At 43.0% G+C, this 21,943-nt stretch overlaps 1 protein-coding gene across 1 annotated transcript; it reads right to left on the reverse strand.

Annotated features, from left to right (window-relative positions):
* Positions 1-1,396: 1,396 nt before the first annotated feature.
* LOC118943636 (filamin A-interacting protein 1-like) lies at positions 1,397-20,299 on the reverse strand. The gene is made up of 4 exons (XM_036959585.1): positions 20,004-20,299; positions 2,489-2,698; positions 1,834-2,019; positions 1,397-1,627 (listed from the first exon to the last, which is right to left on the reverse strand). The coding sequence occupies exons 2-4, from the start codon at positions 2,657-2,659 to the stop codon at positions 1,397-1,399; spliced, it is 588 nt and encodes a 195-aa protein (XP_036815480.1). The 5' UTR covers positions 2,660-2,698; positions 20,004-20,299.
* Positions 20,300-21,943: the final 1,644 nt, after the last annotated feature.

Consider the following 21,943-nt stretch of genomic DNA (forward strand, 5'->3'; position numbering starts at 1 on the left):
AGCTCAGACAGATCCAGCTCAGAGAGATCCATCAGCAGCAGATTTAAATGTAGAATGGAAAATAAATGTGTTTATGCAACAATTGTTAGTGCATCCCATCGAACCGAATCGCATCGATTTGATCTCTAATCAAGCCGAATCGCACCGAATCCTTTCAAGCTAGAACGTATCGTTCCTGTATTGTATCGGAGCCCGTGTATCTAGATAAGTATCGAATCATCTTGAAAGGGAAAGATGCACATCCCTATAAGCTACTTCATCTACAACATCCAGGGAATGCATGATTGATATTTTGATGTCGAAATAGGATCCAGAATTATCAGATTTATTTTTGGACATATTTGTGCATATTGGCCTAGGCTATATTATTCACTACCTGAGGAAGTGGGAACTCTAAACACTTAGCTAGATTGTCAACTTTAAATATGACAATGTTACTAGATAACCATGTAGGCTAATTGATTCATCTATCAGTAAATGTAATATCCTACAAAAACTTTCCATCACTAGGCCTATACAGGCTACTTGATATCGGCCAATTCCCCACAAATGGCCCACTCCGCTACACGGGATGTATCAACACCATATACTATGTAGCACAGGTGGTAATGGTTGTGCTTTTAAGAATGCTCCTCTCTCTCCTCCGTGCACGAGGGAGTGACTCGCTCACACAGCAGCCGATAGCAGAACAGGGACATTTCTGATCAAATGAACATTACTGTTTGAATAAATCATGATAATTAAAAAAGAAAATCAAATTGCGAACCGAACTGTCGTGACTAGCTACATTTGTTTCACTGGCACAATAGCGACCAATAAAAAAATAGTTTCACACTGCCAAGTCAAAGGGTTGCAAATGTGTGTGTGCGTGTGTGTGTGTGTGTGTGTGTGTGTGTGTGTGTGTGTGTGTGTGTGTGTGTGTGTGTGTGTGTGTGTGTGTGTGTGTGTGTGCGTGTGTGTGTGTGCGTGTGCGTGTGCGTGTGTGTGTGCGTGTGCGTGTGTGTGTGTGTGTGTGTGTGTGTGTGTGCATGCTAACATGTGTGTTTCTAAGGGACTGAGAGTGATTAAGGAGTGAGCAGGGGTAATGGTCCGTGAGTGAGGATAGTAGTTATAAGAACAGGCCTGAGGTTAGCAGCACTACACTGCTGCGTATATGAACACATTGTGGTCACAGTGGCCCTACACACTCACTCAGCCATGGAAATCACATTATAGACTACTCTCTTGGTTGCAACAGAGGAATCTGCAGCCCTTAAACTTTGTTACATTACAGGGTACAGATGGATTGGTTCCAATGTCCTTAGATAATCTCCTCTACCCTCTGATCTCTTTCCCTATGTGACCTCTGATCTGATAGGATAGATTACCCTAATATGGTAGAGCCCCTGCTCTTAGCCTAGGTAGCATTTCCAACACGGGTCCTGTTGCGGTTGGTGGGTGTCACTGACCTCTCGCGGTCCTGCTCCAGTAGACAGGTGAGGTCATCGCTGCGTTGCAGGAAGGCACGATGCTGCTGATCCTGCTCCTCCAGCCTGCAGAGGGCGCCACTGTGGGAGCACTCCACCTGCAGCAGCTGCTCCAGCATCCGCCTGTAGCTCTGCTTTCCAGTCTCCACCAACCGGTCCAGCTAACACAGAAAGAGAGAGAAGTACTTGAAGAAAGGGTTGAAGACACCGTGGCTCTCATTGCGTTGCTGGAAACGGGCAAAGGGCCAATGGTTTATCATTAGCTTTCTACTTCAAAACCCATGCCTTAAAGCCTATACAAGCCTATGTGTGACTGGTGGTTTTAACAGTGGCTGTGTTTTCAATCTTAGCGTTAATCTCCTGATACCTCAACCATGGGTTTCTCGTAGACATCCTGCTGTGGGGCCACCTGGGCCTCAGAAGCCTGGGCCTGGAGTGAGTCTCTCTGCAAGGCCCGGAGCACTTCTACTGGGGTGAGAAAGCCATACTGGGCCTCCAACAGAGCCAAATCCATCTTCTCTGCTTTCAGGAACGTGATCACCTCGTCTCTGGCCTGGTGGGATGGACAGATGTAATAAAAAAGGAGGGATGCAGAATGATAGAGATGAAAAAGAGATTGCACTCCCAAGTCTTTCTTATGCAGCTGCGGTTTAGGCTGTGTGTGTGTCACGTTCTGTGAGGCATGTCTAGGAGTGTTTTACTCATGGTTTTAGTTAGTCACAATAGGCTATTTTATTAGAGTCTGATTCATTCTGTTTCCTCTACAGCTCATCTACAGCTGGTCTCAACTCAGTTCGGAGCAATTGGCGATGTCAATGTGCGATGTAACACTCGCATTTATGCTTAAAAGGATTTGGCCCTATTGTGGTTTGGCCAAGTCTGAGCTATGGGTTACTAGCCCGCATACTACCATCCTGATCTTGTTAGCTTATAGAGCACAGCGGCCATGATTGTGGATGAAACATCTACTGTAAACCTAGATCCAGAAATATTAGAACACAACCGTTCTGTCCTGTCCTCACCTGCAGCTCTCCCTCCATTATACTGAGGAGGAACACAAGGTCATCCCTGGACAGGTCTTTCCCCCTCTCTCCCCCCTTTCCTCCCCCCATGCTGTCCCTCAGGACGGTGCCCTTGAGGGGGTTGAGGTGGGCCACGGAGTTCTGTGAGCCATTACTGTTCCAGGCAGCCATGTTGGGGCTGTTGCTACGGGAACGTATCTGTGGATCCACCTGGGAAGAAGAGTGAGGGAGAGATTTATGGACAGGTAGTACAAGAGTGGGGAAGGAGAATATGGAGGCAGTAAAGGGAGGTTAGTGCAGTGACAATAGATGGTGATATAATTTGAAGCTGAGCACTCAGGTAAGCCTATTTCTTGTTTGAATCAATGAACGAGTGCTTTGTGTGTATCAGTTACATGTTTGATGACTCTATTACAACTAATGTAAAGTGTTAGGCACCTTGTCATAACCAGCCGCCCAGGGCAAAAAAAAAATAGATTTAGCATGTTTGCTTATGTTGCTTATATCACCCTTATGTCATCTCATAGTTTCTCTGTTAGCACATAATTGACTGGGAGGTCTGGCTGACGGCTTGGCAGGCATAAGGAGCGTGCCAGAGACCAAGGGCTTAATTACTGACCATATGAGGAGATGAACTGTGTGTGTGTGCGTCTATGTGTAGTGTATATGTGTTCTCAACGCTGACTCCCAACAGGTTACAGCAACAGCAAACAATGCTGGTCCAACCGCAGATTATATTAAGTCGTATATCCAGGCCTAATAGTATCTCTGCAGATCCCAATCTATAAGAGAATAATTTGAATACCCAGCCAAAGCGTTAACTATATTCAGGATTTTAAAGGCTCACACACACACAGCTGTGTGTCCCAAACCTAGCCAGTAGGTGGGCGCATACACAGAAAGCACACGTATGCATTATGCACACATGATAGGCCTGCTAACACACATGCATGTACACAAACAAAAATTACACTAGAAACAGGACAAGTTTTTTCAAAGTTCTACAACAGTGAGAGATGAGTCAGATGTTCCAACACAAGAGTGGGGGAGTGAGGATTTAGGCAACAGCTGGATGTTGTCATCAAAACAGCCCATCTTTCTAAACAAGAGAAACAAACAGAATGGCTTATAGAAAAAGTGGATTATAGGTTATAGGAAAGGTGATTGTGCATGTGTGTGTGTGTGTGTGTGTGTGCGAGAGCTGTCAGCCTATCTGAGTTGTGATCCTCTCCGTATCAATTACTAAGACAGATGGTACTATCTGGACAGAAAAGTCTAAATGGAATCTTTGGAACGTCCCAAGTCTGACATCACCCCATTGAAATTGAAATGTAACAGGTTTAGGGTTAGATAAGGGTTATGGTTAAGGTTAGGGTTATGGTTAAGGTTAGGTAAGGGTTATGGTTAAGGTTAGGGTTAGGTAAGGGTTATGCTTAAAGTTAGGGTAAGGGTTAGGGTTAGGGCTATGGTTTATGGTAGGGACGTCCCAAGGATCTCGGATAACAGAAGCTCAATCTGGACTCCCTTTCCTTTCTGGCATTCATCCCTCCACTCGTTTACTGGGATGGAAGGAATGATAAAGTAACACAGAGGCCTTTTATGAGGTCCCATTCTTACAGCAGGTACTTCCAACCTACGACTCACAGCCACACAGGTATCATCTTGGAGGACACACACAGCTGAGGTCTACACACACACACACACACACACACACACACACACACACACACACATACACACACACACACCACACATGCCTACATTGTGAGCAGACATATTTTGAGGTTTTGAGCTGAACACTTTTACAGGGTATGATGATGTTATATTATGTCTTTAGTTTGGCTGATATTTTCTACTGACTTGATTTTTGTTTCCTTTGGACTAGGTCATGCATGCTCTCTTGCCCCGTCCATCCTGCTAGCCCACTACGTGCACTTATCTGGACACACTCACAGATATGCACTCATGCTTATACACGTATGGACATAGGCTTAATCTCTGCAGACAAATGCAGACTAATTTGCGCATACACAACACACACCTAATTGTAAGTGCCCAGTTGAGGGCTTTCCCCTTGCAGACAGACTGGCAACGCCCATTGGCTCCTTGGTTTATTTTCTTAACCATGGAGTGCTACCCGCGTCTCGCCTGTCTGCCCCGTCTCCACGGAAGGCCACCGGCTGCACCGGGATAAAAAATAATGAACACTTTGGAATGAAAACATGGTCACAAGTGTGTACACACACCCTTTCACCTCCCACCCATTAAATAGCTCCTATATTTTACATGGTGATACACTCACACACACTTTCACCGCTCGCTTGCCCTCTTATTAAATATCGCCTCAAACCCAGATGCCATTTTAAAGCTTGATTAATGTAAACATGACTTCAGTCTATGAATGCACATTTATTCACTGACATTCTGAGTCATGTTATGTAACCATTAACGCTAATAAACCATAGAGAGGATTAGTACATGTTTAATAAACCATTAATAAATGTCTGAGAAAGTGCCTGACTTGTCCAACCTGTGTCTACCCATTCACTCCCAATAGCCAGATAATATCCACCTGTTGTGGGAGGCCTAGGTTCAGATTAAGGTTCCCTCCTACTCAGGTTAGGTGGCTAGGTGCCATGGTCATTAAGGTTATGTCCTACGGTGGTCACTTCTTAGGGAGGGTGACTGGGTAGTGGGTGATTCTCAAGAAACTGGCACTAGACAAAAAAAACTTTGTGAGAAAAAAAGCAACACATTTTTCACCATAATTCCTCTTGGATCACTAAGATCTGTATTGATATCTTTCCTAATTATGTTTATTGATAAGGTATTATGCAATTTCCACAACTACCAATGCAAAAATTCTCATTACCCCAAAAGTTTTCAAAGTACCAAAAAGTTATGAACAAATCAATTTATAATATTTTAACATCGCTCATTTAATGAAAAGGCCTCAGTTAAAAATAACACTGAAAACAAATATATTTTAAAGTAAACTATTAAAATGTTTTTGTAATTTCTCATTACCGCAACACACAACCTTTTCTGAATCTTGTTTTTTGTCAATTACTTGTGTTTACAAGTACAGTCGTGGCCAAAAGTTGAGAATGACACAAATATTAATTTTCACAAAGTCTGCTGCCTCAGTTTGAATGATGGCAATTTGAATATACTCCAGAATGTTATGAAGAGTGATCAGATTAATTTAAATTAATTGTAAAGTTCCTCTTTGCCATGCAAATGAACTGAATCCACAAAAAACATTTCCACTGCATTTCAGCCCTGCCACAAAAGGACCAGCTGACATCATGTCAGTGAAGTGATTCTCTTGTTAACATAGGTGTGAGTGTTGACGAGAACAAGGCTGGAGAGCACTCTGTCATGCTGATTGAGTTTGAATAACAGACTGGAAGCTTCAAAAGGAGGGTGGTTCTTGGAATCATTGTTCTTCCTCTGTCAATCATGGTTACCTGCAAGGAAACACGTGCCGTCATCATTGCTTTGCACAAAAAGGGCTTTACAGGCAAGGATATTGCTGCCAGTAAGATTGCACCTTAATCAACCATTTATTGGATCATCAACAACTTCAAGGAGAGCGGTTCAATTGTTGTGAAGAAAGCTTCAGGGCGCCCAAGAAAGTCAAGCAAGCACCAGGACCATCTCCTAAAGTTGATTCAGCTGCGTGATCGGGGCACCACCAGTACAGAGCTTGCTCGGAATGGCAGCAGGTAGGTGTGAGTGCATCTTCACACACAGTGAGGCAAAGACCTTTGGAGGATGGCCTGGTGTCAAGAAGGGCAGCAAAATAAGCCACTTCTCTCCAGGAAAAACATCAGGGACAGACTGATATTCTGCAAAAGGTACAGGGATTGGACTGCTGAGGACTGGGGTAAAGTCATTTTCTCTGATGAATCCTCTTTCCGATTGTTTGGGGCATCTGGAAAAAAGCTTGTCCGGAGAAGACAAGGTGAGCGCTACCATCAGTCCTGTGTCATGCCAACAGTAAAGCATCCTGAGACCATTCATGTGTGGGGTTGCTTCTCAGCCAAGGGAGTGGGCTCACTCACAATTTTGCCTAACAGCCATGAATAAAGAATGGTACCAACACATCCTCCGAGAGCAACTTCTCCCAACCATCCAGGAACAGTTTGGTGACAACGTGGCTCGGGGAACAAAACATCAATATTTTGGGTCCATGGCCAGGAAACTCCCCAGACCTTAATCCCATTGAGAACTTGTGGTCAATCGTCAAGAGGCGGGTGGACAAACAAAACCCCACAAATTCTGACAAACGCCAAGCATTGATTATGCAAGAATGGGCTGCCATCAGTCAGGGTGTGGCCCAGAAGTTAATTGACAGCATGCCAGGGCGGATTGAAGACTTCATGTAATTGTCAATAAAAGCCTTTGACACTTATGAAACGCTTGTAATTGTCACGTTCGTCATAACGAGGAGACCAAGGCACGGTGTGATATGAATACATTCTTCTTTATTTAAACAAAGAACACTTAACAAAACGAATGTGACACTATAACACGAGTACTGACATGAAACTACACATAGACAATAACCCACAAAACCAAAATGGAAAATGGCAACCTAAATAGGATCCCCAATCAGAGACAACGACAAACAGCTGTCTCTGATTGGGAACCAATTCAGGCCACCATAGTCCTACATATACCTAGACATACTAAAACCCCATAGATATACAAAAACACCTAGACAGGACAAAAACACCTCGACAATACAAAAACTAAACCAACCTCCCTTGTCACACCCTGACCTAACCAAAATAATAAAGAAAACAAAGATAACTAAGGTCAGGGCATGACAGTAATTATACTTCAGTATTCCATAGTAACATCTGACAAAATATCTAAAGACACTGAAGCAGCAAACTTTGTGGAAATTAATATTTGTGTCATTCTCAAAACTTTGATCCACAACTGTAATATGTACATATATTTGGATAAAGATTAAAAGGCACCCTATCAGGTTAATCTCAAATTACTTAATAAGTATACATTTCATTTTTCCTAATATTTCCTAAATGTCGGTGTATTGCGGTAATGATAATTAGTGTTGCATAGTTTGTCATTGAAAAACTACTGAGCTCTCTTAGAGATTTAGTAACCCAATAAATCATCAAACAGTGTCATTGGTTAATCCCAAATGCCTTGCATAAAGGCACTAACAGTGCTAACAGCTCAGGACAGACGGGAGACTCTGGCAGCTCAGGACAGACGGGAGACTCTGGCAGTGCTGGGCAGGAGGAAGGCTCTGGCAGCGCTGGACAGGCGGGAGCACCTGTAGGGAGAAGACGGAGAGACAGCCTGGTGCGGGGGGCTGCCACCGGAGGGCTGGTGCGTGGAGGTGGCACCGGATATACCGGACCGTGAAGGCGCACTGGAGCTCTTGAGCACCTAGCCTGCCCAACCTTACCTGGTTTAATGCGAACCGGGGACACCATGCATAAGGCTGGTGCCACGTACACCGGCCAGAGGAGACGCACTGGAGACCAGATGCGCTGAGCCGGATTCATGGCACCTGGCTCGATGCCCACTCTAGCCCGGCCGATACGAGGCGCTGCAATGTACCGCACCGGGCTATGCACACGCACCGGGGACACCATGCGCCTCACGGCATAACGGGGAGTTGGCTCAGGTCTCCTACCTGACTTAGCCACACTCCCCGTGTTCCCCCTCCCAATATATTTTTGGGGCTACCTCTCGGGCTTCCAACCGCGACGCCGTGCTGCCTCCTCAGACCACCGCCTCTCAGCTTTCGCTGCCTCCAGCTCAGCCTTGGGGCGGTGATATCCCCCAGGCCAAACACAGAAATAGAAAATCATAGACAACCCACCCAACTCATGCCCTGACCATACTAAACAAAAGACAAAACAAAGGAACTAAGGTCAGAACGTGACAGAAATGTGTGTTTCGTTAATGAGGCCTTAGCTCAATCTGCAAGTAATAGATGACAGCCATAATGTATCAGCCAGCAAATCATTAAAGCCCATTCATGCCTCAATGTTGGTAAAGTAAAGGTTCTCTAAGTTTTTCCCAATTTGAGCTTTTTCATCATTTTGGTAATGAGAAGGTCAAGTGTAGTAAAGAGGTTGTTTCAGAATAAGTTCCTCATTCTGAAGACATATAAGTGAAGAAATTAAAGGAACTAAGGAATACTCTTCCAGATGATGCATTATGGTTGAATTGAAAACTTGAAAAAATTCAACTAGTATACAATTTTTATTATTTATAGACAAACTATAGCAACATATTTTGTGTTTTATTCAAATAAGTTAGGTTTTTCTAAAGTAAAATGTTCTAAAATTATCTGAGAATTTAATCCGGACGCATTCCGGTAATGAGAATTTAAGGAGAACATTTTTTAAATTTAGGTGGAAATTTAGAATTTATTTCAAATAAGAAACTGTGCCATAAACTAGGTATGCGATGGCCAAGCAGCATAGGAGGTATACATGTGATATGAGTAATGTAAGATATGTAAACATTATTAAAGTGGCATTATTTAGAGTGCATTGTATAACGTGACTAGTGATCCATTTATTTAAGTGGAAGTGATTGGGTCTCAATGTGGGCAGCAGCCTCTCTCAGTTAGTGATTTCTGTTTAGCAGTCTGATGTCCTGATGGCCTGCTGAAGATACATCATGGTTTTCTAACTCAATTTTCTACTGCCATGGTAAAACTGGTTTCATGAGAATCACCCTGGCAGTTTTCTGATCAACTCCTCGCGAAATGGAACAAAACTATCATCACCACCCATTCTCTTCACCTCTCTTCTGTTAGAAAATGGCTCAGTTACTTCTTTCTCAGGAGGAGAGTTCATTACTTTTTTTCTCTCTCTCTTTCTGCTTCTATGGAGAGCTAGTAAATGTGCCAGACATATTGGAACGGGTGTCCAGTAGGGCAGGGGTTCCCAATTTTTTTTACTTGGGCTCCCCTTCCAGGATTGGAGAAGAGGTTTTCTGCTGATTGTAAAACACTTATATTAGTGACACGAGTCCGAGTTACGTTTCAGACAGCGAACCATTACCACAGAGATCAAAGGCTCAAAGCAAATCTCAGCGCTGCTTTATACACCGTGGCCTACTGAGTCAGCTCTGATGGGAAAACAAAGTAAAAGGAATTAGCTGAACCGTCGTGACCCTTATGAAGTCATATGTTGATATGTAGGGGAGCTGTTTATGCCTATTAATGTGGTTTAATATTCTGATCCCGGGTCGTCTCAGGTTGAATCTCTAATACTCTATGCACATTCACTCAAGTTAGCTGACATCAAGTTAGGATTCTGCGGCCCTCAGAGAAGCAGGGTTTTATGGAATCTTGGGGGTGAGGCAGTTTTCACAGATATTACGTTTTATTGTGTACTGTTCATGGTATGGCACCAGAGGAAAAAGTCATGCGCAATGAAGTGAAAAAAAAAACATGTCCACAATCCAGGAAATGTCTATGGTGAACAGTGTGAACCTTCTCCTACCTTTGAAACTGTACGAGAGAAAATCACAATTCATAGGACTTAACAAGCTGGCTGCCATTGTGATGAGTCACCCTGCACAAGAGGTTTGCTTTGTAGGTTTTACTAGTCTAATACTGTAATATGGATCATTTGATACAATGGTTAGAGATTCTAGAGACTTTTTACCGCTTATGAATCAGTTATATGTGTAGTTTGTCTCTCTCTGTTTCTTGTCTTTGGAGAGTTCCCACTTCTGGCCTCTGGAGTTTCACACATGCGTGGTTAGTGCTTCGTTCTCCCACACTAATATAACTGATGCATATGACCTGATGCAATGTCCCTTATTTATTGTTATTATTTTGGCTAAACTGCCCTCAGAGGGTAATATATCTCTATACGATTCCCAATAATTTTACTGGTTATTTTCTTGGCTGGATGCAGTCTCTTGGCTTTAAACATACTTAAAATCACTCTTTCCGACTGTAGACCTCTCTTTTTCCAAGCAGAGTATGCCTGTCAATCACAACGGCGTAACATGGACTCAAGTGTGGAAAGCAAAGCAGAGTCCATTTGGATGTCAGTCTGATGTAATGAAATGTGGAGTGAGGATATAAGATGGTGTGTGAGTCCTCTCCTGCAAAATTAAGATTGTACTAAATTCTCTTGACTGAAGGTCAATCTCTGGATAGGGGGAAGCATTTGAAATTACACTGGTGTGTCTTTTTGCCTGTGTGTTTGCACGCTCACATGTGAGACTGATGTGTATTTCTGTGGGATGGATACAGTATGCTTGCAAGGTAGAGAGAAGTTTGCAGTTTACGCATATCACATTCACGTACGCACACACACACCTGTGTTTGCCATCCATCCACAGCCATCAGATCCTACATTCTTCTGGCATTGCTTCAGAGTGCTACAGAGATGATTGATAGAGAGAGGATGGAGTGATCCTAAACATCAGACACACACTACCTGTCAGGGGGAGAGAGGGAAAGTTTAAAGATGCGCTTTGGCCCTCAAAGACACATGGATCTCACATGCAACCGTTCTGACATCACAGGTCAATGGTTTTATGACTCTGTACCCCTGCATTGTGAAAAACCCAAAGCTTCTTATTCTGGATGTTACCACGAGAGAGTGGAAGAGAACCAGCTGGGAAATGACAGTCCACACACACACACACACACACACACACACACACACACACACACACACACATTATTTTTTATTTAAGTAAGACATATTGGCAGTTACACAACACACACTCACGTGCACAGGAAGGGGTGAGGAAAGAATGTGATGTTCTTGTCCCAGTGGATGTTAACCTCTGTCTTTGTTTAGAGAACATTGTGTCAAGTACAGTACAGTCACCCAGGGTTGATGAATATAAAGCCATTAATGGGACGTCAGCTTCATGCCTTTTATCTTTGGCCCTTTAAAAAAAAATTGAATTATTGATAATGATAGTTGTAATTGTCAAATAGCTGGAGTATTTCATCTGTAAGTTCCGTTTTAATTTCTCCATCACTGTCTGGGCTATGAGGTTATGTACATGAGGAACTAGACTGGCCAGTAAGTTTTTGCTGTGTTTATATGCAGACTGTTTCTCTCCGATCCTAATGGAAAACTTTCTATACTATAATACTGTAGACCCCCAGAGTGCACTGTGGTCTTGTGTGACATGCTTGTGGCTTTGGATCAGGAAATGTAGACATTAGCGAATCGCTCCCCGGGGCAAGCACACACACACTACCACACTGGAGAGAAAGGGTCAAATTTAACAGCACTTTAGAATTATATGTGCTGGCTTAGTGGCCCTGAATTGTGCTCACTCTGCTGCCAAAATAAATGTCAATACTCTAAACTCACAAGAGTCTTATTCAGTATAATACATTGAAGTGTTTTGACACTTGCTTGAATAAAAATGCTTGGTTATTCATTACCACCTCTCTGCTTAGCATGTGAAAGCTGAAATGTGTTGGTCAATCCAATAGGGGGCAGTATTTAGCCAAATATTCTGCCGTGGTGACACCAGTGACTAGATAACTCTATCACCACAGATCTAAATAGACCATAGGCTAGTGGTTGATCCATGTCAGAGTTTGCAACCTGCGCTCCCTGCCCTTTCCTGAAACTGCTTCATTTCCTAACCCCCCATAAAATGTATTACTGCCTTTAAACCAAAGGAAAACAATCAACAAATGTGTTACCCCTTTCTACGGAAAGGAGGACGGAAATGTTCCTTGACCTCATTCTATGAGCAGAACATCTCCCCAGACACGTTTCATCAATCTGACTTCTCCCACCGACTCAGACACTAAAGTGGTCGTTAACTTTGTGCTTGTAGGAGGCTAAATTTACTATTGATTTAACAATAACACATCTTCAATAGTGGCTTTAGGAGGAAGAAACTGCAGGCCTCAACATCACCAATATATCCTTGGACTGCAAAATAGGTGGTTGCTACTTGACCTGGGATGAAGTATAGATTTTTGTACCACTTCAAGTTGATTAAAAAGTCGGCTAGAATTTCTGAAACACAGAAACATGTTATTTTGCTGACCCAAAAGGTCAAAATGAACAACAACCATAATGAAAGAAAAGATGAGAAACACAGTCTGGTCAAAATGGGCCTGAGGGGATATCATATTGGTCAGTTTTAGCCTTCATAACTATCCCTATACTAAGCTACTGACACACTAGTATCCAGGGGCGCAACTTTAGTTTTAGAAGTGGGGGGGAATAACTTTTTGTTTTTTAATCCAGTGGGATAAACACTCCAAACAGCCTACCCGACCACTTGGAGGTGTTCGAATGGTCCTAAAGCACACTGTTACCTCGTTTTGTATCACATTCCAATTATAAAACTGGGGGGGGACAAAAATGCTATTTCAGAATGTGTGTTGGGGGGGCATGTCCCCCCTGTCCCCAGTGAAAGTTGCGCCCCTGCTAGTATCCAAGTAAGCCAGGAGAGTGGAAGACGGAATTGTGTTGATGATATGGATATTGGATACTGAATATTGGATATTGCTGTCAGACTCTTTTTTGAATGGAGACCTCGGAAGTGTACTGTAACATCATAACATTTTGTATCTCCCAATGTTACGGTGTGAAAACAGTTTTCATGGGCACACATATCCAAAATAATGTATGGATTGCAAAATCGTATGCTTCTAACTGAAAGAGTAACTTTAACAAGAAGAATCAAGCAAAATGTATGCTGTCATTAACAGAGTTCTTCAATAATGATGCATTATAGTTGTTTGATACACATTTGATGTTTAACTGTTTAGTTAAGTGGGGAAATTATCACACAACATCAGCTCATTCAGGAAATAACTTTTTGAATGACAGTCAATAGATGAAAAGCTGGTGTGATACTGCACGTGACAGAACAACAGCCAAAGTACGGGAATTAATGTTGATCTGGACAATTGACAAAACATTTTGGTGTCTATGTTGTCACAGCAGTCAAGATAATTAGCCTATGTTGTGGACAACATTATGTCAAGATTCCTGAGGTAAGATTACAGTCTGTGGATGTTTTCACTGTTTGTTTTCAGAGTTCAAATGGACCAACCAGGAACCTGAAAATGGCTTGTTTGTTTTTGAATAGAAATAGAAAAATAAAAAGTGGGTTGGTTTTAATTTTTGCATATAAAACCAAAAACAACTGCTTAATATTTAGATTTTCACATGGGGTGGGGTTAAATTTGGAATGCCTGTCATTGGTTAAGTGCACAGCCTACACTTCCTATCCGTTCAAATTAGGAGTTCACCCTTCTAACGCCATTCCATGAATCTATGAATCTATTATCAATTAATTAATCTATTAATAGCTCCCCATATTGTGCCACACTGCCAAGATAAAGTAAGATTTCGTGTGAATTGACTTAGTAATGAACTGCGGTTACTGTAAATGGTTAGCTGACTGATATATAAAACAACCGTTTTTATTGCTAGACTAGAGATATGCTTGCTAGCTATAGTTAGTCAGTGGTTGCACATCTAACTAGCTGGAATAAAGCATGAGTGTGAATAGTAGACGTGTAAATATATCCTTTCATTGTCTACAGAAGGTCTTCAACTACTCAGAACTGTCTGATCAGCCTGATAGGGTGCTGTGGGTGTGTCCAGTTTACACCTGTGCAAATCCATGTGTGTATAGAAATCGAATGAAACATCCAACCAACGCCTCGAAGGTTGTGGAGTCCTGTCCAGAAGCAACCCCTAGCCCCTGCCCCTAGACACTTGTGGAGGTCTGAGAGGATTGGACAGGAGTAAACAATACCACCAAATTTCCACCAAGCCTTTTCGGTGGGGAAGGTGGAGCTCTCACCATGTCACCACCCATCAATCCCTCGCAGATCTCCACAAGTGTCTAGACTCTGGGCAGTAGGGGCTAGGGGTTGTTTCTGGACAGCCATGGGTATTATGGTAGCACAGTCAATTAGTCAGTCTGGCACTGTCTAAAAATGTTAAATGGTCAGTGCAGTTAAAAACTTGATTTCCTGTTTTTTTTATATATATTTCCACACACACACTATGAGATAGGGCCAGGATGATATCAGTGTTTTTTCCATGGCAAAAATGTAAACACAAAGCAGACCAAACTCTTTGGTCCTTTAAAAACCTGCTGTATGTAAAATATTGTGTGCTATATCTAAATGTGACTCTGGATGACAACATAATGATGTTTGTTTCCAACATTAGGGCTGTTTTCCTAAAGAAGTTAAATCTGCTAAGTGTTTTGTTTCAGCCTGTTCAGATGTGATGGAACTTTTGGTGCACATCATGACGTCACACAATGTGACCTGATTATAATAGACCAATGACTGTTCTTCTGGGTAAGGGGGTGAGCTCCAGACAAATACTTGCTTCCTCTGTCCTTGAGAGAATCTCAATTGCATATCCTTGATTCGTCGCATCCTCTCTTCTCGTCTCCACCTCTCACCTTCTTATCCAATGGGTTTTGAGAAGGGGGCGAGGGGGGAGGACGTGAGAAATCAAGTAAATGCAATTGAGATTATCCCCTTGTTTCCCACATTCCTCACCTCCCTCTCAAAGCACATTGGGGGAGAGGAGTAAAGCCAAGTCACATAATTAGTTAGATTGCACACAGTTGGACTTTATTTAAGTGTCACATGACCTGTCACATGATCACAGTATATATACATCTGTTCTGAAAGGCCCCAGAGTCTACAACACCACTAAGCAAGGGGCACCACCAAGCAAGTGGCACCATAAAGTCCAAGGAGCTCTCCAAACAGGTCAGGGACAAAGTTGTGGAGAAGTACAGATCAGGGTTGGGTTATAAAAAAATATCCAAAACTTTGAACATCCCACGGAGCAAATTCATTATTTAAACATTTAAAGAATATGGCACCACAACAAACTTGCCAATTGAGAGCCGCCCACCAAAACTCACAAACCAGGCGAGGAGGGCATTAATGAGAGAGGCAACAAAGATACCAAGATAACCCTGAAGGAGCTGCAAAGCTCCACAGCGGATATTGGAGTATCTGTCCATAGGACCACTTTAAGCCGTACACGCCACAGAGCTGGGTTTAACGGAAAAGTGGCCAGAAAAAAGCCATTGCTTAAAGAAAAAAATAAGCAAACACGTTTGGTGTTCGCCAAAAGGCATGTGGGAGACTCCCCAAACATATGGAAGAAGGTACTTTAGTCAGATGAGACTAAAATTGAGCTTTTTGGCCATCAAGGAAAACGCTGTCTGGCACAATCGCAACACCTCTCATCACCCCGAGAAAACCATGTTTTTCATCTGCACTGACTGGGAAACTGGTCAGAATTGAAGGAATGATGGATGGTGCTAAATACAGGGAAATTCTTGAGGGAAAACTGTTTCAGTTTCAGTCCAGAGATTTGAGACTGGGACGGAGGTTCACCTTCCAGCAGGACAATGATTCTAAGAATACTGCTAAAGCAACACTTGAGTGGTTTAATGGGAAACATTTAAATTTCTTGGCCTAGTCAAAGCCCAGACCTTAATCCGATTGGGGCGGGGTGAATAGTCATGAACACTTAAGTTTTCAGTTTTTTTTGTCTTATTTCTTGTTTGTTTCACCCCAACAAAATTGCATCTTCAAACTTGTAGGCATGTTGTGAAAATCAAATGAAACAACCCCCCAAAACATCTATTTTAATTCCAGGTTGTAAGGCAACAAAATAGTAAAAATGCCAGGGGGATGAATACTTTCGCAAACCATTGTATCTCAAGGCCTGTTAAACAGCTATCACTAACACAGAGAGGCTGCTGCCTACATACAGACTTCAAGCCATTGGCCACTTTAATACATTGATCAATAGTAACTTTAATAATGCCACTTTAATAGTGTTTACATATCTTGCATTACTCATCTCATATGTATATAGTGTATTTTATACCATCTATGCCGCTCTGTTAGATACTACTGCACTGTCGGAACTAGAAGTACAAGCATTTCGCTACACTCACAATAACATCTGCTAACCCTGTGTATATGAACAATAAAATGTGATTTGATTTGATCTTGAATCGTATTGCAATGTCTGCATCTGATTCCAAATCTGCCAGCTGAGAAATGCATTTTCTCATTCCGCTAAGGAATAATTTCTTAATTTGATCCTTGTTGGCTTTTGTAGGTATGGGTGTCATGGCAACTAGCTCAACAAATACTAGCCTCAATGACCTAAATGGAGAGAGATTTTCCAGGTGACAAGTGAAGAGCTGTCGTCGCAAGTTAATCATTTAAGAGCGTAAACTGTACATTATGTTACATGTACAGTTGAGGCCATCTTTTTATCACTAAATTGATTTGTGAAATGTAGTTTGTGTACTCTTGAATATGTTACAATGTATGAGATCTACTTTTTTTTGCCTGGCCGGTTTAAACCGTTACGGGAAATATGTCCCGTTTGTCATGTCCAGGTTGGCATGTCCAGGTTGGCATGTCCAATCATTGAAGATGACACGCCAACTTGCGCGAGTCCACTCCCTCCATATCAGACACCCCGGTCCCTGCTCCTCTCGTGTCCCTCCTCCACCTGCCTGTGCTGAAACAACAAGTAGAGCGCCTCTCCTGAGTCACACGAGCAAGTCCCCATTGAAGTAAAAAAAATATCAAGTGTATTTCGACTATCCGCATATCCCCAAAAATGCATGATATTATTTGAATAGTGAAGTCATTTCAAATGCCCATTCCTAATTAGGGGTAATTTACCTCATCCACTACCAATGGATGTTGAACGTATGCATACACTATATATCTCAAGTAAGGATTCAGTAAGTGAGGATACGGTCTTGAGTGATTAAAAGTGAGATTAATCGTGATGAAGCAGCACACAAGCACAAACAAACAAACACACACACGGGTTGATGCTATCCTGCAGGGCTGAGTGGTATCTTTAATCAGACTAATAGAGTTAGCCCTGTTAGTGATAAAGAGCTTTTCTCAGGGCATTTAGAGCTATCTGCCCCGCAGTGATAATCACCAAGAGTGTGTGTGTGTTGTGTGTGTGTGTGTGTGTGTGTGTGTGTGTGTGTGTGTGTGTGTGTGTGTGTGTGTGTGTGTGTGTGTGTGTGTGTGTGTGTGTGTGTGTGTGTGTGTGTGTGTGTGTGTGTGTGTGTGTTTTGAAAAGAGTCTACCTGGTTTTTATACGGTACTCAAAACCATTCCATGATTTTATCGTAAATTTACAACAGCAACAGGGTATGCTGTACCACAGAGACAATTTAAGTGGGTGTGTGTCAGTGACAACATGGTGTCTGTCTGAGGCAGAATCAGCTCTATCCGGAAACCAGTCAATTGATCTCCAAAACCAATCACCTCTAGATTCCCATTAAAACCAGTCATCTCCATTGATCTTAATTAAAACCAGTCAGTCACCACAATGTATTTTAGTATTGGCCCCCTCTAAGGCCATTCACTTCCATTGATCCCTGTGTCTCTCTCCTGTGAACTCATTCACCCATAAGCCTTATCTGTGTCCAGAGCAGTTTCTAACCATCTGGACTGGATGAGGGGTCAGGGGTTAGGGGTCAGAAAAAGAATGCGTCTTGTGGCAAAATTTCACCCCCCTCTGACCTTTCACCTTTTCAGGCTGTGGGCCTGCTCAGATGGAGCAAGACCAGGAGTGTGTGTGTGCGTGTTTGGTAGGACTGGCTGGCCCAGTGTGTGTGGCGTACTCGTGATGTGTGTGTAGCAGGACTGGCCCAGATGTATTGTGCGTGCGGTATATACGATGTGTGTGTAGCCGAACGGACCCAAAATGTCAGTGACTTTTAGGAGTGACCTCTGTGTGATGCGTCATGGGGGGTATTTTTACTTTTCACACGTCACACATGTATAAATCAGGGATTCATGTGCAAGTACTTTGACAAGAACAGGACAGGTCAGTACATAGCAATACAGTACATAACACAGCCTATCCTAGCAGTGTTCCGACACACAAACTAGAACACTTGTGCTGTTATGTAGGCCTACATGTGAATGTGTTTAGCATCTTTCCTTACTTTCTAGGCTACAGTAGTTGTGTGTCACGCCCTGACCATATAGAGCTTTTTATTCTCTATATTGGTTAAGTCGGGGTGTGACTAGGGTGGGTCATCTAGGTGATTTATATTTCTATGTTGGCCTGGTATGGTTCCCAGTCAGAGGCAGCTGATTATCATTGTCTCGGATTGGGGATCATATTTAGGCAGCCATTTCCCCATTGTGCTTGGTGGGATGTTGTCTATGGATAGTTGCCTGTTAGCACTGTTGTTAGCGGCACGTTTCGTTTTTGAGATTTCTTGTTTTTGTTTTGCTGAGAGTTTCACTTAGAAATAAAAAAAGATGTGGAACCCAGATCACTCTGCGCTTTGGTCCAGTTATTATAACGATTGTGACATTGTGTACTGTGTAGGGTACTGCATGTATTTGATCATTGATAGCATTCTTGCTAGTGGCTTAAATGTAATTAGCATTAGCCTTTCCTCCCAGCGGTCCAGCTGCCCTGAGGGGGTTTCATGCTAGTATTAGCATAGTGTGTTCTTGTTCTAGCATTAGAACATTATATTAATAGAGCTCTTTTCCTAGAGTCACCTCCAGGGAAATGTGATCCATCTGCTGTTCCATGGGGGAAAACCATATCCCTTGTACCCGATGCCCTCAGTAACCCTGTGCCCATACTTCACACGCACGCCTGGCCCGCACCATATACACACACATACTTATACTTGTATTAGAGACCCCCACCTGACTGTTATAGTCGTTGTTCACTCAATGTAAACCCGGCCCCTGCATAATCCTAAAATCAGTCAGACACTTGCTGAATCAACTCCACACACACACACAGCTTGACAGTGGTATTTTTTCATTTGATTTAACTAGGCAAGTCAGTTAAGAACAAATTCTTATTTACAATGACGGTCTACCACAGCCAAACCCTAACCCGGACAATGCTGGGCCTATTGTGCGCCGCCCTATGAGACTCCCAATCATTGCCAGTTGTGATACAGCCTGGAATCGAACCAGTGTCTGTAGTGATGCCTTTACCACTGAGATGCACTGCCTTAGACCGCTGTGCCACTCAGGAGCAAAATACTCTGGAGTATTTGTGGTCATTCATTGCTCAGCATTAGTCATACAGTGCTTGGCACATCATGAAACTACATATTACTGAGCGATTGATGTAGTCAACCAGGAACTGGTGTTTGGTGATTAGGTCACTGTTTCCCAGCCCCAGACTGTACAGAAGAGAGGGCATTGTTTCAGTCTCACACAGTGAGTCACACACTCAGATCCTCACGCATCTACAGTGTAGATGGAGTATGAAGTGAGTCAAACGTAAGAAGCAGAGAAACTCAATTGTAGAATTTAGAATAGAACAGCAGCTAAAACTGGCTCATCCAAACCAGTCCAAAGCAACCACAGAACTGGAATTAGTTGTTATTTCTAATAGAGCAACTCCCAGTTTACAAAGCCAATGTTTACGCAGCCAGACAGGTTAACAGGCAGACAGACAGGCAGGCAGGCAGGCAAATGTACCTGCAGGACTGATGGAGCAGACAAGTGATTCTGTCCGGCTGTGCTGCTCCGTCTGAGTCTGGTACTCCTTCCCCTTATCTGTCATCCAATAAAGTCCTCCCCTACTCTTCTTCTTCTTCTGCTCTCCTCTTGTCCCCTGTTTGTCTATTCCTTGATACACTTTTCTCTCTCTTCCCTATTTCCCCCACTTTTGTGTCCTTACATTTTCTCCAAGTGGTCCAGATAGAAGGAAAGAGAAGGGGATGTGTGTGTGAGAGAGAGTGTGTGGTTTGATCCTTATGGAAGGGATGGAGTGGGGCTTAGAGTGGAGGATGGACGGATGGAGAGAGGGAGCGATTGCCCTGACAGATGACTGTAAAGTATAGAGTGAAGGGGTGGGGCCAGGGAGTAGTGGTTGGATCAGACCTACCATGCAGAAATGAGTCGGTGCTAATTAAATGTAACATGCACCCTCTCTCACACTAGACACACACACACACACACACTTTCCTGCTACAACCCCCTGTGCCTAAACACACTAACCTCCTAACCTCTTTCCCCTGGACAGATGGTCATGACTGAAAAGTGTCAGAGCAGGAAAAAGAGAGGGACAGATCAAGATAGAAAAGGGATAGATGGAGAGAGATCGTGAGATGGGAACAGAGAGGGTGACCAAGATGGAGAACAACGGGAAAGGAGATGGCTGATAACCATGCATGCACAGACACACACTCTGGTTGGTTGGCGTTGTGTTGAGTGCAGTTTGTCATTGAGGTATATTGAGCGGCTAATGTACGTCATTGTCAGCTATGCCGGACACTCAGAGACTGACCCAACCATCCTGCAAAGTATCCTGTGAGTGTACTAAGCCTAAAAAGATCAGTGGACACCCTTGTGTTACTCCAAATATACTCCTTCATTACTCTAAATATACTCTGTAGCCACATTGATGTTACTCCACAAGTGCTTGGCAACCATAGTGATATCTACATCTCCAAGTGATTTCCAGCAACTCTTAAAGTCACAGTCTGTAAGATTTTATCAATTAATTTCAGTTGTGCCAATTGATTAATGCATTGCGAATATAGTCTAGTGTGAATGAATGCCTACGCATACATACACTAATGTGTAAGCTCTGTCACTGTCTGGGCAGACAGACACTCATCTGTATTTTAGAGGGAGAGTTATTATCACTCCTTCACCTCATAGGCCTATGGATCCATGGGAATTGGGAATGACCTATTGCTGTTCCTATTGGTGGTATTTATGAGGGTCACATGAAGAGGGAATCAGGCAATGGTGTCTTAAAAACATATTATAAATATATGCACTCCTCAGCCTACACATTCAGTCAAACACCACAGCTCGGGTTGATCTCATAAAACCCAGCCGTGCCACATGCCACCAGGTCCCCAATAAGCCCTGGTCACATTGCGATCATTATACACCTGGGACCGACAGACAGACAAGCAATGGAACATACATGGGCTTTAATAAGGACGTGCCACAAGGCAGCCTCAGGGGTAGATTATGTTCTCTGGGACAAGTGAGGTTCTACCACAGATATGGAATAGATAGAATGAACACTATCATTAAAAGGCAGACTTGTACTGTATGACAGACAGGATGTCAATATCTCAACGTAGCCGTTCAATTCTATCACCATGTGGGTGGGTCCATGACATGATAACCTGTGGAATAGTGTCAGTCTGGTCTTTACAGTCTATATCTATGGTTACTTTGGCATTAGCCTGTTTAAATTAAACCAGAGGTATTTCTGAGCAGCATTCTCCTCTGTCCTCTGTTCCCATGGGACCTGAACATGATTTCACAGCATGGGGATAAGAGGTGAGGGGTGAGAGAGATGAGGGGGGAGATGGGTGGGAAGTGGTATAGAGGGGAGAGAGGGTTGTTAAAGATAGCCAGGCATTTGGTTTGGCTCTATGTTACAACATTGATAT

Source organism: Oncorhynchus mykiss, chromosome 22, assembly GCF_013265735.2.
Source record: "Oncorhynchus mykiss isolate Arlee chromosome 22, USDA_OmykA_1.1, whole genome shotgun sequence".
Lineage (NCBI taxonomy): Eukaryota > Metazoa > Chordata > Actinopteri > Salmoniformes > Salmonidae > Oncorhynchus > Oncorhynchus mykiss.

What these genes read in the sequence shown, in the direction of transcription:
- LOC118943636 (XM_036959585.1), bottom strand. Translation starts at nt 2,659, where the DNA reads ATGGCTGCCTGGAACAGTAATGGCTCACAGAACTCCGTGGCCCACCTC. An exon ending in TAATGGAGGGAGAGCTGCAG is followed by an intron (nt 2,020 to 2,488) that starts GTGAGGACAGGA and finishes CCATCCCACCAG; the next exon opens with GCCAGAGACGAGGTGATCAC. An exon ending in ACGAGAAACCCATGGTTGAG is followed by an intron (nt 1,628 to 1,833) that starts GTATCAGGAGAT and finishes TTTCTGTGTTAG; the next exon opens with CTGGACCGGTTGGTGGAGAC.